The sequence below is a fragment of the Halichoerus grypus genome, chromosome 5, assembly GCF_964656455.1.
Source record: "Halichoerus grypus chromosome 5, mHalGry1.hap1.1, whole genome shotgun sequence".
Lineage (NCBI taxonomy): Eukaryota > Metazoa > Chordata > Mammalia > Carnivora > Phocidae > Halichoerus > Halichoerus grypus.
In genome coordinates this window covers 127,067,366-127,089,467 of record NC_135716.1, presented here as the reverse complement: position 1 = coordinate 127,089,467, position 22,102 = coordinate 127,067,366, and the positions used below count along the sequence as shown (strand labels likewise).

At 38.1% G+C, this 22,102-nt stretch overlaps 1 protein-coding gene across 1 annotated transcript in view; it reads right to left on the bottom strand.

Moving 5' to 3' along the window:
* ERICH3 (glutamate rich 3) overlaps positions 1-22,102 on the bottom strand; it is a 99,280-nt gene that overhangs the window by 12,976 nt on the left and 64,202 nt on the right. Inside the window, exons 10-12 of the mRNA XM_036092735.2 lie at positions 21,267-21,565; positions 15,715-15,951; positions 5,375-5,824 (exon numbers count right to left, since the gene is read on the bottom strand). Of these exons, the coding sequence (XP_035948628.2) occupies positions 5,375-5,824; positions 15,715-15,951; positions 21,267-21,565 (986 nt within the window). The remainder of the gene's footprint in view (positions 1-5,374; positions 5,825-15,714; positions 15,952-21,266; positions 21,566-22,102) is intronic.

Below are 22,102 nucleotides of genomic sequence, written 5' to 3'. Positions count from 1 at the left end.
AGAATCATCTTTCTGCAACTTTTAGATCACGTCATTTGTATGCTCAAACCTTTCCAATGGCTTCCCATCTCAGAATCAAATCCTCCCCATGGCATACAAGTTTCTCCCTCTGCCTCATCTTCCGCCACTTTCTGTTCATCTATCTGTTTGCGTCTGTCACACCAGCCTCCCTTCCGGATCCTTCACTCAGCTCCCGGTTTAGCGTCCCCGCATTTGTTCTTCCCTCTGCTTCCTGCGTGCTTTCTGCAGCTGGCAAAGTGGCTCTCCCCTGCACTTCATTCAGGTCTCTGCTCAAATGTTCCCTCATCAGAAAGGCCATCCCTGAAATAAAAGCCCTTCCTCAACCCATTGCTCCGTCCTCTTACCCTGATTTGTTTTTCTTCTACACTTAGGCCAGAATACCCCAGTACTTGTTTATTTTTCACTTGTCAGGCATCTCTCACACTAGAACATAAACTCCAATATGGACAGGGACTTCATCACGCTCACACTAAGAACAGTGTGGCATAAAGCAGATAACCAAAAAACTATTTATTGGCAGAGGAAATCTATTGGAACAAATAACTACGTGCTTTCACAATTCATCCAGAATTTGCACTTAGACCGCAACTCACAACACATGATTGTCATGTTCTCTCATCAGGACCACCCAACTTGGCTGCGTGATGATCAGACTGCATATGACTTTAGCCATTACATTACTTAGGCTTAGACTACCTGGCCAAGCACTATGACCTCTTCTTATTCACATATAAAAGAATAAAATGCCTGCTTCCATATACATTTCACAGTATACTTTTTATTACAACATTCTGTTCTTAACATTTTATTTATATTTGTAATGTATAAATTATACTAACTTCACAAATTAATCTACCTAAATTGTTCTACTATTAGAACATAAAGCAAAGAGCGTGTCATAGTGCATTAAGACAGCTTAAACTGAAGATAACAGAGAAAAATAAACACATTACAATAACACTATGCCCTATCATACTGAATTACCTCCCAAGTACCCTGTCCCATTGTAGCTAGCAATTATAATCTTTTATTTTATCCACTTCACTGTGTATAACACATCTTTTGTATCAATTCACCTGATCTGTTGGTGGACTGGACAAAGCCCAGTTAAGTGAGACATATAAAATAGAAGGAAAAATATCGCTTTATGTTATCTATCTGAAAGGCACAAAGGTATTTAATGTAGAACTTTACTACTTTAACCACTCTTATGATCTTAAGTGAAAACAATTCAGATTAAGTTGTATTCCTTTGTACACTAAAAAATATCATTACCTGAGTGTAATTTTATAGCCCACAGACCTATTCCTAACATAATCACAGTTCATAATTAGCACCAAACAAATATGAGAGATAATCTTCTACACATTATCTTGGCCCCCATTTTGACCTAAGGTTCTAATCAGAGATCTAAATAAAATAATACACATTTCACTCTTTACCATGCCTTCTGATCGAATGCAGCATGGTCACCTACATGACCTTCTCTTCAAGCATTAACTTGGGTTCCATCCCTCTCTCCCTGAGCCATCTAACAGAAGACTCCATCAAGAAAGAGGAACTAGCCATAACCTCTTTGCTTGGCATCAGGCAAGTCAAGACCTGGTTTATTTTATCTGAAATTTTCTTAGAAATATTTATTCATATAAGGGACTTTGAGACTATTTATGACCTTTCTTCATCTGTTATTTTAAATATTTACAAATTTGTTGTATCATTTCACATCAGCACTCAAGAGTTATAATCTATGCATCCGTGGGTTTTGATAGCATTAATCCTTCTACATCTTTCTGAACATTTTACATGTTTTGTTTTTTTTTAAATCTATTAATGTTTTATTTTCCACTGTACTTTATTCCCTCTGCCTCTGGGCCTCCATAACCCAGAAGTTTTGTTCTTTTGTGGAAGATGAGTCATAGAACAAATCTATCAGTTCTTGCACAGAAGGCAACATATTTTTAAGAAAATTTGCAAAGTTATAAAATACTAAAGCAATACAGTAGAATACTATGTACAGTGATTAAGAATAAAGTACAGTTATGTGTGCTAATATGAAAAGGTATTGAAGATACAGTAATAAGTGAAAAAAAGGCAAGTGGTAAAACAAAATGTATAATGTTTCCATCTGTCTATAAAGATATATGTATATATGTAATATATGAATACATTTATATATGTGTATAGAGAGAAATTTTTCTGGAATCAGGCCTAAAAAATAATCGCAGTTATGACTCTGTTGCGTGGGAAAGAGTAGAGGTGGGGCAAGGAACACTAGCTTTCTTTTCATTCTCTCTGCTCTGTATTGTTTAAACTTTTCAACCAATCCTTTATAAGAAAAAAATTTTATCAAAAGCCTTAATATGTGATCCAGAAATTATACTCTTAGGAACCTAGCCTAAGAAAATAATTATAGATTTTAAATTACCTTAGGTAATAAGATATTAGAGTACTATTAATAATAGTGAAAACAGGGAAAAATATAAGTATCAATAATAGGGGAATGGTTATAAGAAAACCACAGAATGGGATAACATACAGACATTGAACATATTTATAAAGATTACATAATAACATAAAATGCTTATGTTATAACAATAAGAATAAAAAGCAGGACACAATATTTTATAAAAAATATGACAACAAAACTTTGTAAACCCTAAGTTTAGAAATAAAAAAACCTGACCAAATGTTGAAGGTGATTTTTTGTGTGTGTGCTACATCTATGGGTAATTTTTTTAAATCTACTTTTCTCTACATTCTGACCGTTATTTCATGTTATGTCATAAGCTGTTAACGAAAAATAAACACTGACAAAGAGGCCTGCGACATTTATTAAAGCTTAAGAAAGATAAAAAGTCACAAACCTTGCCATCTAGTGTTGAACCTGCCTTAATAAAAAGATAACAAAATGCTTTAGAATTATAGATGTTATCAAGTCAAGAACACAGACTTCCCATAATACGTAAGAAAAATGATAAACCTACACACTTTTCATTTCACACATCCAGAAAAAAACACCACCTCGCTTTCTTCCGAGTGGCATGATTCTAGCCCAATGTTTCTGCTATTCCATCCATCACCTAAATACAGCCTACACTACATACATCTTACTTTACAAAAAGATGTCTGTATACACAAGTCCAGGTAAACAATCTAGTTTTCTGAAGAGGAAGTAAAAGAAATAATGTCACTGTTACTACTGAACTTAGCATCTCTACGTTTTTTGGGCGGCAGCTTACCAAACTGTACAAATCTCCTAGATTGTACAGGATATGTTCTAGAACTGAACAACGAAATCCACGATCAAAGACTTGAATTACTTTGTAAAAGGGTTTCAAATATACTTTAACAAGAATCTTAACTCACATATGGAAAAACCCCTTTGAAAATCTCAGAGGTATTTAATCCCAGGGCAGAAGTTGGTAAACTTTTTCTAGTAAGGGCCACATAGTGAATTCTTAGGGCTTTGTGAGCTGTCGGGAAGTCTCCGCTGCAACTACTTAACTCTGCCCTTGCAATGCAAGAGTAGCTGTTAATAATATGTAAGCAAATGAGCATAGCTCTGTTCCAGTGAAACTTTATTTTCTGACACTGAAATTTGAATTTAATTTTTTCATGTCACCACATATTATTCTTTTGATTTTTTTCAAACCACTGAAAAATTTTAAAAACAAACAAAAAATTTTTAAAACATTCTTAGCTCACAGGCAGTGCAAAAGAAGGAAAAAAGGCAGTAGGCCAGATGGGGCCTGTGGGTCGAAGCTTGTCAAACTGTATATTCTAGAGTTATCTGAATTTGCTACACCCCACTATCTGGAATGCTTTTATCTTCCTCCATTCGATCTTAAAAATCATATCTAACCTTTAAAGCCTTCCTCAAAAAAATCCTTCACAAAAACGTTCAAGGTATACTTAACCAAATGGGACTTTCCCCTTCTTCTAACACTCCATAGTGTTTGTACCTTCTCTGGTTTTATGAATGACTACTGACCTTTGTCCAATTATTGGTGCCACTCCTTCCTCTTAACATGTGATGGGAGGCACCACCCTCTCTTACACATTTTTTATTGACCATGGTGCCCTGCATGTAGTAGAAGGTGAATAATAATGATTGAATGGAAAGATAACTATTCAACATCCTCAATTTCTAGATGCAGGCCCCAGTGGTTTAATAACAGCTCTTAAGGTCCTAAAAAAAATGTTAGAGACATCACAAGTAATCATAAGCTTTAAAACAGATGATTTTAGTAATATTAAAATGTGAAAACAGATTTTATCTCGGAATCAAGAAGAATGCCCACCATGTTGGCAGGGGAGACAGATGAGAGAGAACAGGGGAAGAAGAGGAATGACAGGGCACAGGATGCTATGTGAGAGCCAAACATCTGGCAGGCACGATCCAGCTGTCTACAGGACACAACTTGGTCCTTTAACTGTCCCTCTAAAGTTGAGAAAGGCATCAGACCTTCCACATGTCTCAGGTCCTGGGACCTGATTATTGTGGGACACTCTTCACTCTTCCCACGTCAAATGGAACTGTCCTGCATACTCACCCAGTGACCACTGGGTCAGGAAATCGAAATCACTCAGTTTCAGAGAAGAACTCAAAGTAAAGTTTGGAGTTTTCTATGAAACTGTCATATTTTTATCTAAATTTAAATTCCTATTGCACAGATAAAATAGAAAAATCTTTAAAAACTGGAGCCATTCTGCTTGAATTCAAATCCTAGGAATGCTTCTTAGGAGCTATATAATCTTGACAACTTACTTAACCTCTCTGAGCCACAATTTTGTCACCTGTGAAAAAAAGACATGATGATAAGAGAACCTAACTCAGGGGATACTGAGCTGTTGTAAGGAGTAGATGAGTTAATATATATAAATGTTTACAACTGGCACGTAGTAAGCACCTACCAATGTTAGCTATGTGTGTGTGTGTGTGTGTGTGTGTGTGTGTGTGTGTGTGTGTGTATGTATCTATAAGTGAATATATAGCTAAAAACAAATAGTATTTCTAATATTAAATCACCTCTAAAAAGCCACACATACCTTGCCTTCAGACACATATTGTGTTTTATTTGATTCTTGAGGTAGAATTACCACAGAAGGAATTTACAGAAAATAGGAAACAAGCTATGTAAGATTTATCAAGTAACTTTTAAAATGCAATAGAAGGAAAACAGCAAGCTGAAAGTACATGTATGATTATGTGACGAAGAGAGAAATAAGAAAAAAATTGAATGCCTCTGGCATTATCACAAACGCATTTCCCAAGCTTTGGCAGAAATGTAAGGACCCAAATCAGCTTCCATGCATGGGAACAATGGCAGGTCTGCTCAATGGCCATACTTACCATCTTTTTCCACCCTATGGGGACCTGCCTTTTTGTCCTTCACCTTAGCAGTGCTTCCTTCCCAAAGCCTACTTTTATCCTTTTCTTTTTCTTCTGTGGAAACACATTCCCTGGACTTCTCAGATAAGCCCTCTGCAACCACTTGGGTTCCTTTCTCCGTTTCTTCTTCAAGAACATTCTCCAAGCGTTCCTCTGTGGGCAGAGGCTTGGTCTCTACATCTGCTGTTACGATTTCTTGGTCTTCAATTTCAACTTCTAAGTAATCCTCAATTGGAAGGTGGGATTTTCCTGGCTCATCACTTTCACTCAACTCCTGAGAAGATGAACTTCTGTCCCTTCTGTTCAGGCTGTTTTCGGTGTGGGCCTCTCTATCTCCCGGTGCAGAGTCATCTTCACTGCAACTAGAACATGGGCGACTTCTGGATGAAGATGATGAAACAGTCTTTATATCTAAAAAATAAAAATGATGATATCATTGTTTTTCCATTAAGCACTTGGTTTAATTGTGGGAATTAGGTGAGTAATAATCATACTAAAAATTTTTAATATAGGTTAATAGACTTAGTGCCCATTTCACATATATTGCACATAATTGTCAAGATAAAGAAAAACCAATGTAATCTGTGAGTCTCTAGAAGTTTTCTTTAAAAAAAAAAAGATTTTTTACTTATTTATTTGAGAGAGAGAGAGAGAGAGTGAGCGAGCATAAGCAGGGGGGTGGGGAGGAATAGAGGCAGAGGGAGAAGCAGACTCCCCGCTGAGTAGGGAGTCCGACTAAGCGGGGCTCGATCCCACCCTGAGATCATGATCTGAGCTGAAGGCAGACGTTTAACCAGCTGAGCCACCCAGCCGCCCCTCTAGAAGTGTTCAATAGGAAATCACATTTAACTGAAAACCAACTGTATTTATTTATTTATTTTTGAAAGCCACTTTATTGGAAAGCCTTTGTATCTATTTTATTGTAGAAGAAACTGAATAATCTTACTTGTTCAGTAAGAGCGCTTATTCATTATCATCTTGAGTAGCCGCAATATTCTCTGTGCATAAAATTTAAATTTTTATCTACTGTAATACCACCCATACCCAGCTAGCAAGGTGTACTAGAAAGATTGATGCATTTGTATTAATACCAAGACACTTTAAAGATATTCTGAGGTGATGCTTGTGTGTGTGTGTGTGTGTGTGTGTGTGTATGTGTGTGTGTAGGAGGACATGTTGTCTTATTTTGGGTTCCCCCGAAGCAGATGCTGAGGTCAGGATTCATGTGCACGTGATGTGTTAAGGATATGCTCCAGGAGAAACTGTTACAGGTGTGGGGGAAGCAGGGCAGGGAAGGGAAGAAGTCGATCAAGGGAGCTATTTCAAGCAACATCTCAACCTCAGCCTGATCCCACAAGGACCTCTGAGGTCTAAATCATATTAGAATTTTTCCTCCCTTGAGGATCGAGTGCTCCAGTCAGATGTGGCTCCTACTACCCCTCTGTCCCCCGCCCCGCCAGGGGAAGGTAAACTCCTTGGCTCCTCCAGGCTCTCTGTGCAGGCACGTGAAGCAGCTCCATAGCCCAGGGCTGTCCTCTGAAGAAGGCAAAGGGTGCCAGAGCTGGGCAGAGATGGGCACATGGAATCAGTAAGAGGGCTTCTAGGAGAGGGAGGCCGTGTGCTGATGGGATGCTACAGATACGCAGCCTAGATTAACCAAAGCCAGAAATGGTTCCGTTCTTACTACCCAAAAGCACTTTCAAAAATCTCCAAGAAAGCCACATACACACTGAATCTCTGGAAGGAAGACGCACAGCCTGAAAGTCACGGCATATGCTGGGGGTCAGATAAATACAAACCTGCTTTTGAGTTTTTCATCGACAGATCTGTGTTTACGACAGTTTTTTATAGAATATATTTTCAAATGAAATACCCTACACTTAAATGCTGCCTAGCTTCCTTGTTTTCTCTTCTCTGTGTGCTCCTTACTCTTTTCTCTGTTTCTTTTATTTCTGCTTGGCAGCTACACAGATGGCTGTAGCAGCTGATACAGACTTTAAGGGAAGAAATACCTGTCTTTCCTCTTATCCTTTTCCTTCACACCCTCCAGCCCAAATGACTCTCCATGACAGGGCTTAGAATTTTAAGTATAGACACAGAGACTTATCAGAGTTTCCACAAAGATTTGAGAGATGCTACACAGCAGTAAAAAACAAACTCTAAAAAGCCTTTAAGCAACAGAACCCCTTAAGTACAATTCCATTTGTTCTTATCTCCCAACTACCTTGACAGGCACCAGATGACCACTGTTTCTCAAAGGAACGCATACTTCAACCACTCATTATTTATCTCCATTTTATAAAATCTGTCTCTCAGTAGGGAACACAGCAGATCAAGGACAGTTGTTCTCTATCTTATTTGTACCACTTCAGAAACTTTAGGGACTATGATCTCACCCTCTCTTAAGCATCTCACATTTTTTTTAAAAGAAAAACAACTCCTATTTGCTAGTTGTTCAATCAATGGCTCTCATTAATTGCACAATTAGCTAGAAGGCAATATTATACTTGTTCTGCACTCCCCAAAATATTCATATCTACCATCTTTAATATTGATATGATGACTCACTTTTGGCTCTGAGAGTTGTTCACATAATAAGAAAAATGAGCATTCCCCTACCTTTCTTTCGTAGCTTCTATTAATTGCGTTATTTTATTTCAAAAGGCTGAATCACACTCTGGCTCATTTTAAGTCAGTCCCTTAGAGAAGAAAGATCAGGAGAATGAATGGCCTTCAAGAGGCAGGGGTACCTGACCTCCCATATAAACTCATTTCAGTTTTCCAATTTCTCTCTAACCTTGCTGTGCAATTTAGCTTCCCTCTCATTTCTTTCTCTCATTTTCATGCAGACACTGGGGCAAGACTTTGCCTACAAGTAAAAGCTCAAAATGTTTCAGGGCCATGGAATGTGATTTTCAACACTAATTTTATTTATTGTCTTAGAAATGAAGCAAGTTTTTATATAGAAATTTTTGTCTAAAAGAATTTTTTACATGAAAGAACTGCGAGGGCACATACTTAATATTTTTTGTCACTGGGAGGGAAAAAATGATCTTGAAGGCGTGTTAGTAAGCAACTCCGGCTCCCACCCAATTCTATTTGCCTCTGCATGGTTCCCTGCAGGTATTGAAGCTAAAAGCATCTGCTCTTGGTCTTTACGGTAAAGACACGATGTTCACTGGTTGGTGCGGCGCCATGATTCCATGCCCTACAAGGCACCTCTGACTTTCTGCCCTGCATATTCAATCAGGCTCCAAACCCTTCACCGTCTTCTCTCTTCCTGTCACTGATAACTCTTCCTTCTTTTGTATCACTATTATTTCGCACAACATGACACTGAGGGAAAATAATAATTTCTTCTGTAAGATGAAACGAGGTGTTTCAATCATGACTCAGCTGCTGACTAGCTTTGACTTTGGCTCTTCCAGTTAACCTCTCTAAGCCTCTGTTTTCTTGACTATAAAATGGGGCTAATTCTCTCTGTAAGTCATTGTAGAAATTACATGACACAAAATCAAACAATGATTTCTTTATGAATTCTAGTCTTTCCCCCTCTATGAAATCATACACATTAAGTATTGTCTGATACATTTCTTTCTTGTGATTTCACCCTGTGCATTATATGAAGAATAGTAATTGCAGTGACTATTTGCTGAGGAAAAATAAATAAAAACCTGATCATGATTATGTATGCACCTACTGTGTACCAAACAAGGAGGTAAGCACTTTACAAATATCTCATTTAATCCCATGGAATAGCTATTTTCTTTTTCTAGATCTAAAAAGTAAGGGGGCACCTGGGTGGCTCAGTTGGTTAAGTGTTCAGCTCTTGGTTTCGGCTCAGGCCATCATCTCAGGCTGGTGAGATTGAGCCCCGCATCAGGCTCCTCGCTTATCACAGAGTCCACCTGAGATTCTCTGCCTCTCTCTCTCTATCTGCACCACCTCCCCACTCACACTCACTCGCTCTCTCTCTAAAATAAATAAATAAATTCAATTTAATTTAATTTAAAAAGAACATAAGGCCCAGAGAAGTTAAATAATACCCAATGCCCATTAGCTATAACGTAGTAAGTTTGTAAAACATTTTTTTTTTTTGTAATGACCCATTGTAGTAAAACTAAGACCACTCTGCTTGCCAAAAGGCCTTCAAACAGAGCGCACCCACTGTCACGGACCTACTATTGCTTCTCTTAACTAACTTTGCACTGTTACCACCCCGGGATGACAAATGGAAAATCGTTCTCTCCAAAACATCAGAACTCATGGAATTCAGCCTGTCCTCCCTTTTATTTTCATAAAATAAGGACCTAGGGGTCCTCTCCATTTGGCCACTATCTACATGTATGTATCAGTAACCTCCACAGTTTGTACTTCCTGCCTTGCCAAGTTGATATACACCTGACCAAAGGTGCCAACCGCTCACACATCCACAGTCAACACCAGTCCAGCAAAATCAGGATGAACTCTGCTCCCCCTCTCATAACTGAGGTTCTGAGTTGTTCTTTACCTTTCTACCCACTTCCATAAATTCATTCATGAAATGCATATTGAGCACCTCCTATGTGTCAGGCAACATGCTAGGTTTTAAGGACACAGTAGAGAAAAAGGCAGGCCAGGACCCTGCTTCCACAGAGATTACACCCTCCAGCCAGACAGACACTGCCTCCTTTTGCACGAGCACAACAGCTCAACTGTCCATGTTCACTCAGGTGTTTGTCCATTCTCCTTACAGTGACCATGGACAGCTCTCTCAGGAGCTGCTGTTAACACTCTTCCTGCAATCAGTAGCCATATTGTCTGTTTTGAACCAATTATAAGTCCTGACCTTAGTTTTGAATCATTTCCTCACCCCCTAGCATAGAGCATGGTTTTACTATAGTTTAAATTCACCATTTTCTCCATTAGTGTCCTGATTTTAACTACTTTGTTTTGGGTTCACTAGCTTGAGGTCCCATGGACACTTCAAGTGCACAAACTCAGTACAAATATGTAAATTCAGTTAAAAACAACTAGCTTTCAGCCCAATAACATACCGTGCATCCCAACCCAGTGGATCCAATACTCTTCCAAACTAATACAAATTGTTTCTCTCTCTCCCATTCTTTAGTCCAAGGGTTCACAGTAAAATCTTCGTGGATGCTGCTCCTATTGTCTTCAAATTGGCCATGACACATGAATTTATACGTCCTACTATTACTCATATTAATAGTTCTATCTTGATTATACATATGAGCTCATAAAAATCTGTTTATACTTTATATTAGATACTGTGGTTTAGTCAATATTTTTATGTACAATAATGCCTAATTAGACAAGTGCCTCTGTACTCATAAATATTGCAGAATGAATGTATGCTTAATGAAAATAAAAGTTGAAATCATTAAATTCCAGCTACAAACAGTAACTAGTTATTTGTCTTAAGGGAGAGCATATGTCCTCACACTGATAATTTATGACTCAATTCATCAATGAGACAAATATAGACATTACTCTGTAAGAATAAATATCTACAGGTAAATGCAGCTCTAGCAGGAGGAGACGAAAAAAATTGAAAAAGCTTAAAAGTTCCTCCATATCTACCTTTAATTGCACTTTAAACATTAAAATGAGTACTTAAAATACTGGGAATATAATCAAATCCTGTGTCACACTGTGCTGTCTAAGTCCTTTTACATTTATCCACTAAGATTAAGCTTTCATTGGGTGTCTCAGTAATGCTTTTGTTGTGTACAAGGGAGATTCAAACCTGTAGAGACATACCTCATAGGAAAGTGTTTTATGTGGACTAAAAGATGATGCTGCATTTAAATATTCACCTGAAAGCCACGACTTCCTACTTCAATAATCAAAATGTGAATATGGATTGAGGAATTCTTACCATTCAGAAAAATTAAAGTTTAATCATGCAAAAAAAAAAAAAAAAAATCACACATATAGACGCTGACCAGAAGGCCATCTACAGTCTTCCCCTAGTCCTCTCTGTTCAAGGAGCAGTCAAGTTATACTGAAGTCCACAGAATGTAGTTTCACAGCATCTATAATTTCAACACGGAAGAAGCAGCCTCCCCTCATATGCTTCTCTGCGATAGTCAAGCCAGGAAATGAAGAGTAAGATTCTTGAAGTCACTAAGTCAAGTAAATAGAATATTTTTTGTGACTCTGGGATTTTAAAAGTCTATGAGGCCTGTTTCTTCAACAGACTGGAAAAGAGCACAAGTGAAATATTATCTTTCTTACTTGAAAAAGCATTTGCTTTAATTCTTATATTCTATTCTTTGCAATTCTGGGAAGAGATTCTCTCTCTCTCTGAAATCTTTCTCATAAGAAGCTATTGATTCTTTACCTCTTACTCATAAGCATTATCATCCACACTGTCCATGAAAGTATAAAAGTATATTCCCAGAGATATGGCACTTTTCCCCTCAACCTTATAACATTCATCTATGACAATGTATTTTCAACTAGTGACTTAGCGCCTGGGGTTGCCAACACAAATGCAGAGAAAAGGAAGCTGTCATTCTTTTTAAATGATGGAAAGTCTCACACGTCATCCCTAAACCAGGGTGCTCTCTTCGTGGCTCTCGGTCCCTAGCACTCATCACTCATGGGCTGCTCAGCACAGAGCATTCATCAAGGCGGGCCCACGCCATTGTTAGCTGGCAGTTTAAATGGGGCCGACTTGTCACCAGAGTGACAGCCTGGGCAATTGTTTGCCCTCTGGGAACAGGTGCAGGCAGGTTCAAATGAAACACATCCAAATACTAACAGCAAGATTCTTAATCATGTCAATAAAAAGGATGAACTGGTGTCTCAGACTCAGTGGTCACAATATGCCTCTTACACTTTTGAAGATGAAATGCTGTCTGGCTTTTTAATAGAGTGTTCCAAGGAACCCGCTGTGTCATTATCATTTTTAATACATGCTACTTTGTTTGCTGGATGAAATCTCTAATTCAGATATCCCACATGCTAAAAGGAATGTTTCTGAATAACACAAGGCCAGGTTATCAAAATCAAGGGATGGAAAATAAAAGAGCTAGGAGGTAAAGGAAAGAAACAGTAATAAGCAATGAGATTTTATTTCAAAATAATGACAAAGTTTTAATGTAAATACCAAAAATGCAAAAGAGCTCTTAAAAAGGATAGCTTAATAATATCATTATTGAAACAATAAAATAAAATAGTTGGCAAATTTAATCTCTGGCTCTTAAAATTCCCATTTGCGGGCCAGATTTTATATGTTCTAGTAGCATTCACTACATATCTCTTCAAAAATATTACATATAATAATGCAGCTAACTCTATACAATCTTTATCAATAAAATTCCAAGGTGCTTTTATTCATGGTGAATAAAAGCACCTTAGTATTCTTAGTGTTAAAACAATCAAGTAATTGCATAATATTTATAAAATATCTTTTAGGAAATCACCTCTGTGAAGAATAACAAAGACAACATACTGTCCTAGCTTCCATAGTTGTAACAACTTTGTGTTATTAACTTGTTATGTAATTAATTTGAGGGGTGAAATTTAACATATGAAACAAGAAGAGATAATGAATAAGAGAATAATGAATTACTGAACGATAGAGTTTTATGAAATAAAGAGCTTAGTGAAGGCTGGCAAGCTAGGAATGTGTCTTGGGAGAGCAGGGGCCTCAGCTAGAACTGAGCTCAATGCCTGGGAGTGGATAGGGAAGTCCATCCAGGGAGGAGAAAGGTCAATTTGAGTAAAAGTAGAAAATGTCCACTTTTATCTCCTCTGTTCAAAAACAAAACAAAAAAACAGAGGCTAGAGAAGAAGATGAAGAGCTCACGTTAAGTGCCTCTAAAATGCATAGTCTTCAGGAAGCAGAATCCTTTTATTGGGGGGATTTGCTTTACTTTTAGATAAATAGATATTTTCTCATTTGGAACAATATTATATCGTTTCTCCAAAATCCAGGCTCTGAAGTTGGGTAATGTCTGTCTTGGTTCCACTGCTTTCTGGCTGTGTGAGTTACTTAATGCCACCATATCCAAGTTCATTTATAATGAGATGGAGATAAAATGGAGATAAAAAGAAACAGTACCTGCTTTTTAAGATTGTTTGAGGTAAATCAGATAATTCATATAAAATATTTAGCATAGCACAGAGTCTTAATAAACAATACCTTTTGGATGCCTTTCCAAACATAGGATTCCAATTATTTATATGAAAGCAGTATTCAATGTTAAAGCTTACCTATTCTGTCAGTTATTCAATAATTACAGGTCTAAATGATCAAAGCGTTACCTCCAAGGAAGATCCAAGTACTAGCCTATATCCCTCTCTGTTTGAACATAAAAATTTATTCTGTCTTAGAAAAAAATCCATCTGATCCTAAGAAAATAAGATGATTATGTAGCACAAAAATAATCCCAGACGACCAAATATTCAAAGAATGTACTGAATCTTCATGAAATCAACACTTGTTAATTCCCCACCATTACTGAAGAAATGAAAAATTGAGTCCCTTGTGTTTTGAACCATTATATTTACATGCAAACACATTTTCAGTTCTTTTCCAGGTTCAATTCACTCATATAATTTCTTCAAAATTTGATTCATGTGACATCACTTTTCCATAGAATTCTTTAACTTTCTCTATGTCATATAGGAATATAAACTTAAATCCAATATTCACATTAAATTGAGAAAAGACTTATATATTAGGCATGCCTGGAAACATAAAGTGTAAGTATTAAGAGAAATTATAGAAAGGGCCCAGTTTAGACTTTATAAAAAATATTTCAATGCCTGGCCATTAATCTTGAGTGGATCTTTCAACTGTAATAAAAGTGACAGCATATCCTGTTTTCAAGTTTACTGATAGCGAACATCATTCTAAATTTTCACTTTGTGCTTCACTCTTTGCTTTGACTGTCAGGAAACTCAGGATTAAATTTCTAGTTCAAGCTTAGTGATGGTCCCATCTATGGTTCCTAGTAAAATTATCTTCTCTTTTACTCTAAATAATTTCTGTATTTTATTGCCTTTATGTGTGTTCATGAAATTTTAGAATAGGTTTGCTTAAATTATTTCTTGAAGGGAGTGGAACTAAAATATTTGCTCTTGGTTACTGAATTTACTCTTATTTTATATTATCCCAATATACTCCTTCAATTCAAAATTTTGAATTTTATACAGTAAAAAATGTTGAGAGGTGGAAAGAATGGGGGAAATGGACAGCAATTTAAAAAGTCATCATAGGGGTGGCTGGGTGGTTCAGTCAGTTGGGTGTCTACTTTTGGCTTGGGTCATGATCCCAGGGTTCTGGGATCCAGCCCCGCACTGGGCTCTCTGCTCTGAGGGGAGTCTGCTTCTCCCTCTCCCTCTGCCTGCTGCTACCCCTGCTTGTGCACGCACGATCTCTCTCCCTCTCTCTGTCAAATAAATAATTAAATCTTTAAAAAAAAAGTCATCATAATGTAACCTCATTCTCTAGCCCAAAGCAAACTACAAAGACATACATATACTTAAATATGACAGGGTTACTGTTGTAACTGGTAAATGCCCTCAATGTACCAGGAAAGATCTCTGATTAAGAATTACATAACCTTGACCAAACCCTTTTACGGGACAAAGCAAGAAATTGGTTCCTTCTTTGACTGAACATTATTTTGGGGAGCTAAGGTCTTTATAAAAGTCTTAAAATGTTTGAGGTATGTCTCAGATGATAAGGGTTTCTTTCTCTACCTAAAAACCTTTCTGTATTTTCCCCATGAAAATTCAGAGTCACTTTAGGCTTAAAGACTGTGAGGGAGCCTCCTTTGCCAAAAGAGATAATCCTTCCATGAAACTAAGATGCCAGTATCCTGTGTGCAAGGGAAGTGAAGACAAAAAAGTGAACCTAGGGTAGGAATCTTCAACTTTCCCTTTAACTGAATGGGAGCTTCTGTTCATTTTTCTAAGGCTACAAAATGGTGTACACACACACGAATGCACATGCGTGTGTGTGTGTGTGTGTGTGTGTAAGAGGGGATACTTTGGGATTTTAAAAAAAAGGAGTAACTTTCTAAGTAAACAGAGGACATGTCACTAAAAGTTTTACCTGACCCCTGTTGAAAAATCCCAGAAAACTAAGGAAAGAAGGAATTAAGGAATGAACCCATAAATTAGGTATCTATGGAAGCCTGATTGATCATCATTCTCTGGTTAGGGAACCAGGCTCTAAACGTTCCCTTAAAAGAGGATCATCCCATTAAATATAAAGAAAAGAAAAGGAGTGAGCACACTTGCTGAACAGCCCATGTCACATGACCTGGGAAACAACTTGCCTTGTTTATCCTCCTCCAGCTCACTGTCACAGCATCCATCCCCTTCATCCTTCATATTGTCATCAGCATCTGCTGCCTTCTGCGATGAGGTTTCACTCTCCTTTTCAGGGTCTAAATGATCTTTTTCATCATCTGAGGGTGACTTTGACATCTCATTCATTTGATCATCAGCCTGTCCTTCTTCATTAGCTTTCTCATCTTGTTTCTCCTCATCTACTTCAAAATCTTCTTCATATTCTGAGGGAAAAAAAAAATCACCACTATAAGAAGGAAAATAGAATCTCTGATACTTAACCCATTTTACTTTAATGAGAACTTTGACTCCACTACACTCTCTTCTCTGGGCCTTTCTTTGCTTCTTTTTCACACAATTACTGAACATGGAAAACCAACAGCAAATGATCAAAGATTGCAATCAGTTACATACACAAGAGCACAAAAGAAATAAAGCTCCAAATGACGAGCCTGAAACCTAATGAAAGTTCATTTACAAATGGACATCATCATCTACAATAACCAAAATGGACAAGAGAAGAACTTGATAGAAAAACAATAAATTAGAAATAAATTAAAAATGAAGAGAACAGGATTATAATAATGAAAGTTAATTTGGAGACCCAGTGAGGTCATATTTCATATGAAGAATGTTCAAAATATTTGGATATCAAGTTAATGAATAGTGAAGTGGAAAATTCAATTAATCAAGTCCAAAGGCCCTGAGAAGTAATACTGTGAATAGCACATTCTTTGAGAACCAAATGGACATCAAGAAAAGGCATTATGAGGCATTCTATACCTAGACCAGAACCCAAATCATATGCATTATTCATCCCTACAGTCAATGAAATAATTACATTCCAAGGATAAAAAAATTCCTATAAAATAGAACATTGCTGTCACAGCCACTAATTTGCTTCATTCCCTACAGAGGTGCAACAAATCCACAGCAGAAAAAGGAAATTGTCACATCAGATAAACTCCAGCTGTCCCTTGTGGTTATAATTTTTCACCTTTCATATTTAATTGTTCCCCTTTTTCCTCCACCAAAACCTAAAAATCTTGAAATGACAACATGCCAAGGATAGAGAGCAAAAGGATTTCATGCAGAACCAATTAAGCAAATAAACAATTATCTTTAAAATAAAAATTATAGGGAAAATAAAGCTTTCCCCATTTTGTGTGTTTTAGTTATTAGATATTCCAGCTTCCTTGCCAGTGGTGGGGGCCTGTCAGGTAATTACTTAGAGCTATGCACCCTGCCCCAGTGAAAGAAACTTAATTTAGAAATGCAGGCCCTGTGCATATGAAGAAAGCTCTGTTAATGCAGAGACTGTATGAGGGAGATGTAAGAGGAAAAGTGAAATCAGAAACTTACTGTAATGAAGAAAGGCAAACAAAGAGAATTCACAAGAATGTTTTCACAAAAAAAATTTAATACGGAGAACATGAAATGCGAATTATCTGTAAACCAAATTATAAATAAGCAAGAAGATGAAAAATTTGGTTTATAGTGTATGAAAGAAACAGGAAATACTAATAAAAACAAATATTTTTATCCAAATATTTCAGGCCAAATAATAGGATAGTTCCTCACTTGGCCCAGTTAGCTGTCAGTCAATAAGCCTTTTTTGAGAAGGATTCTCCAATTTTTGTGGAGGAAATAAGATGCAAATACACAAGAGATACAGTACTCATAGTAGTTTTTATACATGGTCCTCAGTAATGTTAGTTTCATCACTACTGGGCTTGATTGCTATGGATTTTCATACAGGACTCATGATTAATTACGTGAAATAGTGTCAAATGAATGGAATGGAATTAAAAAAGGGGGGGCAGAAAGTCATTTGGAGATCATGGAAGACTTCGTAAAAGGGGGGGTTTAGGTTAGCCACAGAACACACGGGCGTGAGAAACACATGCATCTATCACTTTACAGATATTTGCTGCTGGTCACAGGATAAGCAGGGGGCCAAGTAGAACATGAGCGAACTGCTATAATCCATCAATAGTGTCACATAGTGGTGACATATGAGGGTTTTAGAGGCAGGCTGCCGTGTGCCCAAGTCCAAGTGAAAACACTTGCTAACTATGTCACTTTACACAATTTGCTCAACATCTTCAAGGTTTAGTCTCTTCACCCGTGACATGGTAGTGCCTGCCTCACAAAGCAGTGGTGACTATTAAAGCAATCAGCCCTGGGGCAGGGGTGCCTGGGGGGCTCCGTTGGAGAAGCTTCTCCAGTGTCTGCTCAGGTCATGATTTCGGGGTCCTGGGATGGAGCCCACGTCGGGCTCTCTGCTCAGTGGGGAGTCTGGTTCTGCCTCTGTCCCCTGCTTGTGCTCTCTCTCACTTGCTATCTCTCTCAAATAAATAAATAAATAAAATCTTTTAAAAAATATAATAATCATCCCTGGAACATGTTTAGTACAATGTCATGAGCAATACATGTCTAATAATTATTAGGGATTAGTAGTAATATGGGGGTGGAAGGGGTTGGTCATAGACTAAGAGAAATATACTCTAATGGAGGCACCTGATTAAAACTGGAGAAGTACAATTGTCCACAATCAGGACACAATTACAGTTATATTATTGAAGCAGAGCATAAAATTGAAGGAACATGTACTGAACCATAAGAGCAGTCCCTACATTCTGTTTTGCAGAAGCTTCTGTGTTTTCTCTCAAAGTACAAGATTCAAGGCTGCCCTGGCTTTGCTCTACCCACTACTGTCATTACACCTAAATATCATCTCTCCTTTAACCATGAGCACTCAATTAGCATGAGAGCTCAGAGCCACCTCCTTTGTGTGAGCTGCTCGTGTTCTCAATCTGAGTGAACTGGTGGCATGCTTTCTGGATTCCTTTTCATAATTGCTTCTGTTTCTCCCATCTCATCTTCCTTCTTCCAGAGAATTTAATTAGCTTGTTGTTTACCATCCCCACTAATGAGGAAGTGAGTTGACACGAGGTCGACGTCAGTCTAGCTGCAACCCTCTCTCACTGACCTCCACTCAAGTTTCTTGCTGCCCTTTACCATCAGGGGATGCTCTGCAAAGAGCTGAAGCCTCGCTGTCTCTGTTTCTTCTTCTTTTTTTTTAAAGGACAAATCCATTAACTAGCCAACACAGAGGAAAGATCTTGGGAAAAGCTACAGCATAGGCATAAAGTACACTGCTCATAACACTGGCCAGGTTGGTTTAAGAAAAAAAAATGAAGAATATAAAAGCCTCTCCTGAGCATGGCTTTAATAAACCTACATGTCTTGAAAGTTAAAACACATAAAAACACGTCCAATTTGTTCACCTCTGTGCTACTGCTATCGCCGTAGATAGTTTTAAAATTTCAACCTAAGATAATAAAGACTAGAAGAGATCACAGAGAGAGAGAAACTGGGTCAAAGTGTTAGAAGTGAAATCTTTTTTAAGATGATCGCATTCTTTCAGTAATAAACAAAGTCCAGTGCTATAATAGCTCTGTAATTCTTCTCTGGGACTTCTGAAACCCTTGGGCAGCAGCAAGATGAGAGGAGAAGGAGGAATGAGGGCTCTGCCCCTTTCCTGATGCCGGTTCTTGCACAGGTCATCCCAGCCCACAGCTAATGGTCCTTTAATCCCAGCGCTGTCTCCTTGCTGTAAGTGGGACAGGCAGGCAGCTCTCCCTTTCTGACTTTGGACATACCACCCACAACCAGGTAACATCGAGGATAGCTTGTGCAGAATAGGAGGAGAAACAGTTGGGAAAGCCTGGGTTTTGGAATTAGACAAGCCCGGGTATGGGAGTGTGGCAGAGTATGCCGGCCCAGAATATGCCACTTTGGCATCCGGTTTATTTTGAGCTGAAGGCAACTGAGAAATAGTAGATACAAGAAGAGTGCTCTACCCTCCCCCTATTTGCCTAAAAGCAGGACATAAACTTGTGAAGGTGTCTCCCCTCCCCTCTCTATCCAGGAAGGACAGAAGTTAATCAAAGGAGATAACTCCACACCCTTATCAGTCCAGAAAAAAACACCCAAGGAATCAGCATCACAAACCTCACTGAAACCAGCCTTTATCTAGCATTTGTTTCGCCATATATTTGCCTTCCCATAATTTGCTGCCCCAGAATCTCAGTGCTTTTTCCTTTGTCTTGTCACTTCTCTAAAAGTGTCTTATACTTTTTTTTTTTTAAGATTTTATTTATTTATTTGACAGAGAGAGACACAGCGAGAGAGGGAACACAAGCAGGGGGAGTGGGAGAGAGAGAAGCAGGCTTCCCGCAGAGCAGGGAGCCCGATGCGGGGCTTGATCCCAGGACCCTGGGATCATGACCTGAGCCGAAGGCAGACGCTTAACGACTGAGCCACCCAGGCGCCCCAAAAGTGTCTTATACTTTTGCTAAGATGCTACATAAGCCCAAGTTCTAACCACCCCCTTGAGTTACTCAGCACTGAATACTCCTGGGTGTATGTGCGATGCACATGCTAATAAATTTCTGTTTGTTTTTCCTGTTTTAATCTCTTTTGTCAGTCTCATTTACAAGGACCCAGTCAAAGAACCTAAATGGGTTGAGGAAAAAGTTTTCCTCTCCTCCAGTGTAAATCCTAGTTCTCCTTCTTTCTGTCTGTGTGTCTGAGCCTCAGTTTCCTATCCCATAAAATGGAGGGAGTAATAATATCTATCACAATGAATGGTAAGGATAAAATGAAATAGTGCGTGTTGAGCGCCTGGATGGCTCAGTTGGTTAAGCGTCAAACTCTTGATTTTGGTTCAGGTCATGATCTGAGGGTTGTGGGATTGAGCCCCGTGTGGGGTTCCATGCTGGGTGTGGGGCCTCTCCCTCACCTTCTGCCCTTCCTCACCACAGTCTCTCTCTCTAAAAAAAAAAAAAAAAGTACTGTGTGGAAAGCTCTGGCCCAGTGCTCAGTGCCTGGCACTTTCATTATTGGTTATTATCACTACTCTACATATGAGTGAGTGAGTGTGTGTGTGTGTGAGAGAGAAAGGAAGGTAAGAAGGAAGGGAGGATGGGAGAGAGGGAGGAAGGGGAGGAAGAAGAGAACAGGAGAGGAGAGAATAACAAGGAAGGCAGACAGATTGGCTCCAGGACCCCAAGCCTATGTCAACTGTTTTTACTTATGGAATACTCTTATTACTATATAAGCATATTGTGCCTACCTGATCCCAAGCATCAATTTCACCAAAGCAAGTACATTCAAATACTAAAAAAAAAAAAAAAAAAAAAAGGTAAAATTCTATTTGGTCAACCCGGTCTCTCTCTGCAGAAGTGAACAGGGCTTCTGGCTCACGCAGACAGAAATTCTCCTTCCCCTCCTGCCCCTGCAAGCACCTTCACCTCTCCAGAATCAGGCCTGCCCTCTGTGAGGAAGGTGACACAGGACTCCATGCAAAACAGAGGGAGAAGGTATTCAGGGATCCCTCCATGCAACAGAACTGGCGGAAGACTGTAACCGAGTAACATATAGTAGGTATTGTTGCACATTTCGATAAGGGCATTTTAAAGACTGAAGCAAAACAACAATGGCAACAACAAAAGAACTCTGTGGTATCCATTACCGTATTTAAATATATTTTCCTGGGCATCTTCCCAAACATCTTGTCCTGGTTTTCCTTTAAGTTCCATTTCTTCCACAGCTGTTCTCACTTCTACGATCCCTGTTTTTTCTTCTTGAGCTGAAAAAATGACTGAAGCGGTTTTGTTCCCCTCCATCTCACTCCTTCTCGGTATCATGTACCCTCCATCCTTCCTCAGTTTCCCCTCACCCTTCTTCAGTTCTTCTCTTTTCTCCGTACTCTTTTCTTTCTTAGGCTTTGGTGAAGTTGGATTTTTGTCAAGGCCCATTGCAATAATGCACCTATGAAAAATGTAAACATAAGGTGTTTATTAACCTTTATATATAACATAGTGGAACCTCAAAGCTTTTTAAATCACTTATTTCTTATTCCAGTAAGAAATACTATAAGAAATATTTTATTATAGTACACATAGTTAATTAAAATAAACTTATTTTCTGATTCATAACAAACTCTTGTAAATGAACACAATCAATTATTAATAATTTTACCCACGGTAATTTGAACAAGAAAACAACTTAACAACTAAGAACAGTTGTCACAAGCTGAAACTTGTGCCTTTAAAGCATGTTTTTAGCCTTATTACAGAGTCCAATAAACATATCATTCAAGTTCTTAAATGAGAATTATGTGATAAAAGAACATTCAGGTATATAAACAGGGAAGCTGAGATAAAAATAATCAGGAGAAGAAAGATGCCATTCAGTCTTAGATAATTTGTTATTCCAACAACACAACAACAAAAGACTTCTATACAAGGTTGACTCTAAATAAATATGATTGATTTTTTAAGAAACATATATAGTCAAATGTTGTTG